General features: G+C 38.6%; 1 protein-coding gene and 1 long non-coding RNA gene across 2 annotated transcripts in view; both read left to right on the top strand.

Annotated features, from left to right (window-relative positions):
• LOC109720119 overlaps positions 1-8586 on the top strand; it is an 8881-nt gene extending 295 nt beyond the window's left edge. Inside the window, exons 2-3 of the long non-coding RNA XR_002218874.1 lie at positions 7727-7804; positions 8567-8586. This is a non-coding gene — a long non-coding RNA (uncharacterized LOC109720119). The remainder of the gene's footprint in view (positions 1-7726; positions 7805-8566) is intronic.
• LOC109720058 lies at positions 8695-9650 on the top strand. Its single transcript, XM_020246936.1, has 2 exons — positions 8695-8986; positions 9103-9650. The coding sequence occupies exons 1-2, from the start codon at positions 8695-8697 to the stop codon at positions 9339-9341; spliced, it is 531 nt and encodes a 176-aa protein (XP_020102525.1). The 3' UTR covers positions 9342-9650.

Genomic DNA, 10815 nt, shown 5'->3' with positions numbered 1-10815 from the left:
GGGGGAGGAGCTAAAAGGCGATGATCACTTGTTAAAACCAAAGTTTTAATGCTCTACTGCTTAATTAGGGTATGGCTATTTCTTTTAAGAAGTGCATGTGTTGATATTTTTGGCGTTAATTCAAAAATTCCTAATTAACTAGTTGCAGAGTAAAGTAGAAGAGATCAAGGGAGAGAGTTAAAAGAGTTACCAATTAGGTGTGTGCTCCTGTATATGGATTTACGGGGCTGCTATCAGTAATTTAAGATTTGATTCCTATAATATACTATACGGGGCTGCTATCAGTAATATAAAAATTCCTATATTTTCGATGCTAGAGCTAGCTACCAAAACGATGTTCGGTACCGTTGAATATGATATAGATCATTTAAACTATTTAGAAATTATATTTTATACTTTTTTAGCATCATTAACCAAACGATAAAAGTATCACAAAAGTTGCAGTCTTGATAACTAATATGGTGTGTTTGCTCGTTTAACGGTATAGAAGTGTTTAAATCAATTGAATTTTTGTTAATTTTTTTAAAAAAACTTTAAAACAAGATCTGTACTTTAGATTTTGAATACAAAAATTGTATCATCACTTTTTGAAAGATATTTATTATCAACTATTCTTTTTTGTCAACTCGATGGAAAAGAAACAACATCCAAAAAATATAAAATTTGAAAAATGGATAGTAAACTAAACTGTTAACTACAAATAGTGTGTGTGTATATATATTGTCACGTCCAGGATTACCATGTTTTTCGGGGCACGTCAACAGACTCGCCGTATATATAGAAATTATCCGTGTATATGAAGTGATAACTGTACCTGTAAACAAGTTATACCTACAACCAAGAGTATAGAGCTACTAGAACTGAAATATATATATAAAACAAAAACCATCCACTGTACACACAAAACCAACAGCACAATCTCGCTCCAGCGAATACAACTAACCATAACAGTGTGTACATGGCAAAATCTATCTACCTCTATAAGGGTACTCCGCTAGCAAACGACTAGAGAAGGAAAGACTCTAGCTCGCAACTCCCTTGCCTCGGTCAGAATCCACAGCAGCAGCAGCAACAGACGGCTCTGCAAAAAGGTAGCAATAACTGGGTGTGAGAACTACTGCAAAACAGAGTAGTCCTCAGTGGGTACCGTCACCGACCTCAACGGCCCACCCACTAAGTCTACAGTAAGGTATACGAAGGTAGTAAAGCTGGAAGAAACTTTACAACTACATGCTACAATACTACCGTTATCCAAACCAAGCTCACTGTAAATAAAGGAATGCATCACTAGCTACAACTCAACCTCACTGACCCAATCTCAAGGGACTGCCAAATGGCCCGTCCAGCCTGTATCCAAACTACACGGCACACCACCCACGGGGGTGGTTGGTCCAAGAAACTGTCCAAACGGGACTGCTGCGACATCAACGCAAGAAAAGCCTCACTCCGGAGCGTCACTCGTGGGCGCGACCCAATCGAGTATGCAAGCGTGTCTCTGCCGAGCTCAATCAGGCTCACACAGGCTATAGTCAATGCAAATGGGTTCAACTGGTCTAACAATTAAGACTCACGTGCCCTCGGCACTATCTAATACAAGATGTAAACATATGGGTCCACCGTCAGTCTCGACGACATCCGACAATACAAACAGCCTAACCCTGCTGTAAAATGAGCTCGACCCTTCAGCACAAGCGTAACCTCAAGCTACACAAATATAAGTATCCACGACGTGCTAACAGCGGTGATACAAAAGAAAAACAGCTCCTAAAGCTAAATTCGTTAACATTTCAAAAATGGCAGTGTAGGTTTAGATTATTTTCTCCTAAGTCAAATCCCAGTTCAGCATGTAAAAATTTATCTAAAATCGTTAACTTATGCTCCAAATTCAGATTCCATAAAGAACAAGCAAATCCATAAATTCGAGCTACTATACATTATAATTGAACAATAAACTACATGCTGACATTCTACGACTTAGAAGGAATTCCGACGATTTCGGTAAAAATTAACACACCTCGAACGCTCGTCCAACACCGGCTAGAAGTCGAAAGGAGAATTCCGCGCGCTCGCTCGACCTCCAACGGCTCAACCGGGACAACCCACGCACTTGAACGACCCTCCTACGATCGACTCCAATTAACTAAAGAGAGAGGAAGAAGAAGAGCAGTATACTGCCTCTCCAAGCTCCTTACGCAAATAAATAAGCTGAGCGTCGGTTGGAATGAACGATGTAGCGAAATGACCAAAAGGCCCCTTACCAACTCAAATCTGCCGACTGGGTACCAGTACTCAATTTGGGCACCGGTACCCGGCACTCAGCCAGCAAATCCCGCAGGCTAGGTACCGGTACTAGCCCGATGCAGTACCGGTACACAAGCTCGGTACCGGTACTTGCCAACAGGTATCGTTACTCAACAAAGAAAAATACAAACCCGAGAGCACCTAAATATGTAATTCCTCTGGGGTATCGGTACTCCTCTCAAGTACCGTTACACAACACTCGAAATCCTGCTTTTTATAGATTTCAGTGTTCGAACTCCAACTCTCACAGCTCTGAGTCCGTTTTCACGTCTATTTTGCGCCAAAAAGACTCCGACTCATCCCGACACTCTACAGATGTGTCGTCAAGCCACAAATGCTATAGTCAGTCCGACAGCTAAACCCCAGAGACACTACATTCTCCCCCACTATAAAAAATTATCCTCGAAACTTAAAGTCATATCTCAACACGGTACCTCAAACAAGTAGGGGTAGGACTCCCGCATCACAGCCTCCGGCTCCCAAGTTGCTTCACACTCCTCGTGATTACTCCACTGCACTTTCATGTACAGTATGATCCGGTTGCGCAATTCTTTCGTCTCACGATTCAGAATTCGCACCGGTCGCTCCTCGTACCTCAGGTCCTCGCCTATCTCCAGTGGAGTGAAGTTAATCACGTGTGAGAGGTCAAACACGTATCTCCTCAAAGCCGAGACGTGGAACACATCATGACTACCGGCAAGTCGCGGGGGCAATGCAATGCTGTATGCCATTGGCCTAACTTGCTCCAAAACCTCGAAAGGGCCAACAAATCGTAAATTAAGCTTTTCACGAACTCCAAATCTGCGAATCCCTCTGGACGATAAGACTTTCAGGAAAACATGGTATCCAATCTGAAACTCTAAGTCTTGTCTCCTGGTATCAGGATAGCTCCTCTGTCGACTCTGGGCGGTCTCAATATGTCGTCGCACAACTTTGACCTTTTCTTCTGCTTCCAACATAATATCAGGACTCAAAGTCTCTTCTCACCTACATCACTCCAAAGCAAAGGTGATCGACACTTGCGTTCATACAACGCTTCAAACGGAGCCATTCGAATACTCGCTTGATAACTGTTGTTGTACGCAAACTTAACCAATCTTAGGTGTCGATGCCACCTTCCTCCAAAGTCCAGGACACAAGCTCTCAATATGTCCTCTATAGTCTGAATGGTTCGCTCTGACTAACCACCTGTCTGTAGATAAAATGCCGTGCTGAAATGAAATTGCGTATCCAAAGCCGTCTGAAGGCTCCTCAGGAAGTGCGAGACAAACCTCGGGTCTTTATCAGATACAATCGAGGTAGGTACACCATGCAATTTGACTATCTCATCCAAGTATAACCGAGCAAGTCGCTCCCTGAACCAAGTGGTCTGTACCGGTAGGAAGTGAGCAGACTTGGTCAGCCTGTTCAGTATCACCCAAATAGCATCAAATCCACCCTGAGCTCTCGATAAGCCCATGACAAAATCCATCGTAATTTGATCTCATTTCCATTCAGGCATTGGAAGATTCTAAAGCTTGTCAGTAGATACCCGATACTCTGCCTTCACTTGTTCGCAAGTCAGACACTGAGCCACATGTCTTCCTATGTCTCTCTTCATCCCATTCCACCAGAAGTGTGCCTTCAAATTCTTATATATCTTGGTTCTATCAGGGTGAACAGTATAAGGCGAGTAGTGTCTCTCTCTCAAAATCTCCTCTCGGACTCCTGAATCCATAGGTACACACAGTCGGTCCCTATACTGCAGTACTCCCGAACTGTCAACAAAGAAGTTCTCTACCGGTCCCCTCTCTAACTGCTCTCGGATCTTCCACAAATAAGGATCTTCACTCTGTTACTCCCTAATCCTATCCAACAGAATGGGCTGCAAGATCATAGACATCAGTCTCGCAGTGGTCCTAGGGGACACTACCTCAAGTCTTAATCACTGTAACTCCTCAAGTAAAGGCCTCTGCTGGGTGATCATCATACTGAGTCTCTGCACTGACTTCCTGCTCAACGCATCTGCCACCACATTCGCCCTGCCGGGGTAATACTGAATGCTGATATCATAATCCTTCAACAACTCCAATCACTAGCGCTGTCTCAAATTCAATTCTTTCTGGGTGAACATGATACTTGAGGCTTTTGTGGTCAGTGAAAATCTCACAGTGCTCACCATACAGATAATGCCGCCACAATTTCAGAGCAAATACCACAGCGGCAAGCTCCAAGTCATGCGTAGGGTAATTTTTTTCATAATCCTTTAGCTGCCGGAAAGTATAAGCAATCACCCTAACATACTGTATCAACACACAACCCAAACTATTGTGAAACGCATAGCTATAGATCACAAATTCTTTCCCCATAACTGGAAGGATAAGGATAGGAGCCGATATCAACCTCTGCCTCAGCTTATTGAAACTCCTCTAACAATCCTACCTCTGCCTCAGCTTATTGAAACTCCTCTAACAATCCTTACTCCAGATGAACTTAATTCCTTTACGAGTCAATCGAGTGAGGAGCGTGGAAAGCTTCGTAAAACCTTCCATGAACCGACGGTAATAACCAGCCAATCCAAGGAAACTCCTCACCTTGGTAACTGTCGTCGATCTAGGCCAATCTCGAATCGCATCAAAATTCCGTCCTAGCATGCTTAACTCTCTTAACCTTTTGGGCCAAGCCACCACCCAAAATACTTAAGCCACGTTAACAATTTAACCCTATTGTATCTTACATATAGGACTACCTGGGGTCTCACAACAGAGGCCTTCGTGCTCCGAAGCTGATTTTGACAATGAAGCTTCCGAATCGACGATTGGCTCCGTTAGACTTGATCTAACGTATTTGAAGTGTTTAGAAGATAAATTTTGCGATTTTTTGATATCATTTAACTAGCGATCAAAAGGGTTCAAAATTAACGACTAAAAATATAAATCTCACAAAAAGTGGTGATATAACACTAAAATTTTTTATCAAAGATATTGATCTTGCAGTAAATAGTATAAAGAATTTTTTATCAAAATTTCACCTGATTTGAATACTTCTACACCATTAAACTTGCAAACGACATATATCAGCCATTAAAAATGTTGATTTTGAACCCTTTCGATCACTAGGTACATGATATTGAAAAATCATAAAGTTTATTTTCTAAATAATTCAAATATGCTAGATCAAGTCTAATAGAGCTGATCGTCGATTCGGAAGCTCTATTGTCGAAAACGGCTTAGAAACACGGAGGCCTTTGTGCTCCTAATAGCACACAAGACCTACTCTATATGTATTTATATACATGTATATATATATATATGCAGTCCAACTGTGGTGCTTTTGGAAGCATCACTCTAATTTTTTAACCCTTAGATTAACCTTTTTGACCATTTTTAATCTTTGGTTTAATTTTATTATCCTAGAGGGACCCTGAAACCTAAGGAGAATATTTAATCCTCGGAGGATTACTTTCATTCTAATCCTACAATCCTTGATCTAAGGGGTAAAAAGTTAGAAACACCAACTTCTTTACGCTTTCGAAAGCATAGTAGGTTTACACTATATTCGTTTACACCGTTAAACTAGCAAGTATTTCACATCGTTTATTAAAAGTTATTAATTTTGAGATTTTTTGATCGTTAGGTATAAAATGTCAAAAAATTATAAAATTTAATTTTTAGATATTTCAAATACTTTAAATTATATTTAATAGTATAGATCGTTGAGTTAAAAATTTTATTATTAAAAATAATTTATGAGTACAAAAATAATGGCACCCATAAGAGGGCTCTCTCTCCCCCCTCTCGCCGTACTCTCTAACAAGCAGCTCTTTGTGTTGTCATCGCCTTGGTCAAAAGTTCTCGTGACTATTTTTCTCTGACTATTCAGAAGGGTAAATGTCAAATTTTCCCCCTTGGTAAAGCACTTTGTCACTTTGATTACCGGGTAGTACTAAAATGTTATACTTTGCCTTCATATGGTTTAGGTTATTTTTATTTCGTCATTCCGTAGTTCAAAAAATTATACTTAACTATCTTGTAATTTAGTATGTATTTCACTTTACTATCCTACGATTTTAAAATTTTTTTACTTTGCTATTCTAGTTGACATGGAATTTTTTTTAAGAGATATTCTATTTGACATGGATTTTTTTTTGAGAGATATTCTATTTGGCATGGAATTTTTTTTGAGAGATAAAAATTAAAGGGAGAATATTTAATATGGCTCTGAAAACTTTTAAACTATTTAATTTATCCCTTTTTTTTTTTCAAATATACCCCTTGTATAGTTTTTCGTTATTCAAAAATATCTCCACTGTTAGTAACCGTTAAGTTATCTCAGATTAAATCTCAGTTAAATTTCTATCCGAGTTTAAAAAAAATCAAAATATCCTCTTTGCCCCTAACTTAAGGGCAAATAAAAAAAGCTGATGATGGTAAATGAATATATTTGAAAAGATAAAAAATTAAAATATTTCTTTTGCCTCTATATTAAGGGCAAATAAGAAAAGTACGTGACGGTAAAAGGGTATATTTGAAAGGACAAAATAGTAATTTTACAGAAATAATGATTGTTGCTAACAGTTCACTAAAGAATTTTACTCTAGAGGTATATTTGAAATAACTTGAACGCTAAAAAGTATTTTTAATATTAGTCTTTTAAGAAAGATAAATTAGAAAGTTGAAAATTTTTTAGTGGTATATAAGTAAACTAAAATATAGGGGGGCAATTAAAGTGCGACATTTTGGGCCATGCAATAGTAAAGTAAAAGTACGCTATACAGGGGGAATCAATTTGAAGTTTACCCTATTCAAAGACATTCCATATTTATCTTTTTTTTTTTCTTTTTTTTTTTTTTAAAGAGATAGGTAGCAAGCTACCCGCTTCGTTTATTTCATTTAGAAATAAACTTAGCTAGAAATGTGAATCAATTAGGATTCGAGCTTGGAACCTCGGGTACCAACCACCAAGTCCTTTGCCATTTGCTCTAAGAACGGTCGGTATTCAATATTTATCTTATTTGTACACATTGTATGATTGAGCAAGCCGCATCAGGGCTAAAAGTTTATCTCTGATCACTTCAGCTCACTTCACCTCTCATGCACATTAAGGCCTAGTTTTTTTTTTTTTTTTTTTTTTTTTTTTTTTTTTTTTTTTTTTTTTTTTTAACCTTACAAACTTTACCTTTTCTTTAATCCTCGAATATACTTGACGATTATAGAATAAAATTCATTATATACTTTTAAGGCCATAAGTGCGTATTCTTTAGCAAATCCATTTAATGTTTGTGGCGTTTTCTGTTGGTACAAAAAGCAATATTCGATTGCATTTTGAGCTCATTGTAATTTAACGCCTACAATTACCAAGCCCTTGAATAATATATCCTTGTTTTTCTCTTTTCAATCTGATAACAATGCATTAATTGCCTAATCCAATATACATTGATCAGCAGCGTTTCAATTTAGGAGCACGATGGATGTTGCACGTAAGAATGCTCCTGCGTCGAACGGCGAATCCTCACATAGAAAAGGTATTACTCCAACCCAAAAACAATGATTCAAAAACCGGGTCAAGCCGGCCAGCTCAATCGGTCCGACCATGATCTAGTCTATAAAACGGTTCGATTCAATCCTTTGAGCCGAATAAGTCAAAAAAATTATTTTGAGCCATTCGAACCGGCAATTCAACCATTGAACTAGTGAATCACCGACCGTCCCTAGCGTTAACTGGTAAAGAGCTTGATGGTTGGTATCCGAGGTTCCAAATTCGAAACCTAATTATTTCATATTTTCAGCTAAATTTATCTTTGAAAAAAATAAACGAAGCGGATAGCATACTCCTTTCTCTCAAAAAAAACCATCGTACTAGTGAATCCGTCCGATTTTAATTGAACCGGTTGGATTTTTTTAATCAAGTCAAACTATCCAACGGCTTAAAGTCAACTTAGCTGATTTTATTTTCTATTAGCAAATATTAGTCTTATAAAAAGTATTAAAAACTTATATCTACTTGGTATAAAAATCAGTATTTTATAATTAAGTACGATACTAAAATAAATAAATAAATAAGTATATATATTATATAATAAAATTAAAAATAATAATTAAATATTTTGACGTTATGCCGGTGTCATTGATTCATCCAATGGTTGATCCACTGGCGAACCAATTATCCTTGACCCAGTAACATTTCCGGTAGCTATTCAAGCCAGTTTTTAAAATATTTCCCAAAAATGTGATCCGTCTCATTCGCAATGTGTTTGGTGATGCTGTTAGTGATCCTAATTCTGCAGATGCTAAGTACATGCAATGACCAGGCTCCCACACTGCACCCACCGACCGGCTCGCCACAAAACTGTCTGAGAAGCCATGACAATCAAAGAGCATCCAGGCACACAAGACCGCACGGAAAAACAAGCACATGCTGAGGAAGCATGAAATCAAAAGAGACAGGCACAAAGACCGGCACGAAAAACAAGCACATGCTGAGAAGCATGAAATCAAAGAGATCAGGACAAAGAGCAGGCACGAAAAACAAGCACATGCTGAGAAGCATGAAATCAAAGAGATCAGCACAAAGACAGGCACGAAAAACAAGCACATGCTGAGAAGCATGAAATCAAAGAGATCAGGTACAAAACAGGCACGAAAACAAGCACATGCTGAGAAGTATGAAATCAAAGAGATCAGGTACAAAGACAGGCACGAAAAACATGCACATGCTGAGAAGCATGAAATCAAAGAGATCAGGTACAAAGACTGGCACGAAAACAAGCACATGCTGAGAGCATGATCCAAGAGATCAGGTACAAAGACAGGCACGAAAAACAAGCACATGCTGAGAAGCATGAAATCCAAGAGATCAGGTACAAAGAGATCAGGTACAAAACTGCGATTGAGAAAAACAAGCACGAAGCCAAGCATGGAAATGAAAATTTGCACATTAAACTGCGTCTAAATTTGGAAATGCCAAAAAACACAAGGGATGCAAAAGTGGAAATACATGTACAACCCGAAGCAGCAATGCAGAAAGACAAGGCACAGAAAAAGAAGCTGATGGGCAACTGAGGCCAGCAAAATGTACGAACTCTGCAGGATGAATCATGAACTTTTTTCGTGCGGTTTAAATGGTTTAAATGTTGTGTAATAATTGAAGAGAGTTTGAACTTCTTGTGGTTTGTGGGGTAATATTTGGAGAGCTTGAATTGAACTTCATGTGGTTGCATTTCAAATAAGTTTCGAGTCGCTTGTAGAGCGCAGTGTGAACAATCAATGTACTGTGTGTTATGTCAGTGTTTGCAAAACAATGATGCTGTCAATGTACTGTGTGTTATCTCGTGTTCGCAAAAAGTGATGGTCTGTTTGGTTTGCATGATATAGTTGGTTCTTGTGTGGAGAGATATCTGGCAATCTTACGATCTCTTTATTAATTCGCTGTATTTTGGAAGTCTAGTTGATACGGCATGCCGACTTGTCAACTTTGAGAATATTAGGATATAGGGACGAACTTAATAAGTATAAAATTTATAGAAGAAAAAGATCTGTCTAAATGCATTTTCAGTTTATATCTTTTTAGATGCATTTTCAGTTTATATCTTTTTAGATGCATTTTCATTGTACATATACCTAGCCTCTTTTTAATGTTTCTTCTATCTTTTCTTTCTCAGTAAGTCATAATAGGTCTGAGGGTCTTCACTTGTAGCCCTAGCATCTTTAGAACAGTTCTTTGTCACCATGGTAGGTTAGATTGTAATGCTAGAGTTAAAATTGCAGTGTTCATACATGGTAATGAAAATTTGGGTGTTTTATACTCAGAGACGCGTGATTCATCGTATTTTAACAATGGGGATGTACCCTAGACTACTTATACATGCATATTTATGGTTCTTATTCTGCTACAAGATCAATAAGCACATTGATTTTCCAACTCTATATTCAATGAAGAGAACAAGGAAAGGAGGCAAGAAGATAGGTAGGCACCTTCTAAATCTATATTTCCATTGTACCCTACATTATAGAAGAAAAAGCATATTATACCAAATTCTATATCAGTTATCCATGATTTCTAGTTAAGTAACTTCAGACCTGATGAGGACAACGTCATTAACGTGGAACTGAGAGGGTACAACCAACTCCCTGTTTCACTATTTCACCCTACTTTCACCAAAACCAAAAGACAGAACTTGCGACTTACACCGAATGTCTATTTCATCATCCCCATCACCAACTACATCAAAACCAACACCCTGTTCGCGACGCGTTACAAGATATGGTTAGGACCCTCACTAGTGTATGGTTATTGGCTGGTTGATTGGGTGGTTCACTACAAAATGTGCATTACAGATTAAATTGCGAAGCAACATCTCTATATGCAGGGATAAGTTGGCTAAACCTGTCCGCATTTGACCTTTCCTAGACACCACAGAGCTGTATATGTCACGCCCGGATACCAGCGGAAGCATATCCGGCACGTGCACAGACCCGCCATACACCTGCAGTATATAAGGCGTCTACAAGAAGCAAGTCGATAGGAAGTAAAACA

This window comes from Ananas comosus, linkage group 14, assembly GCF_001540865.1.
Source record: "Ananas comosus cultivar F153 linkage group 14, ASM154086v1, whole genome shotgun sequence".
In the NCBI taxonomy this organism is placed as follows: Eukaryota; Viridiplantae; Streptophyta; class Magnoliopsida; order Poales; family Bromeliaceae; genus Ananas; species Ananas comosus.
The sequence above is the reverse complement of the archived record's forward strand: the minus strand, read 5'-3'. Positions and strand labels throughout refer to the sequence as shown.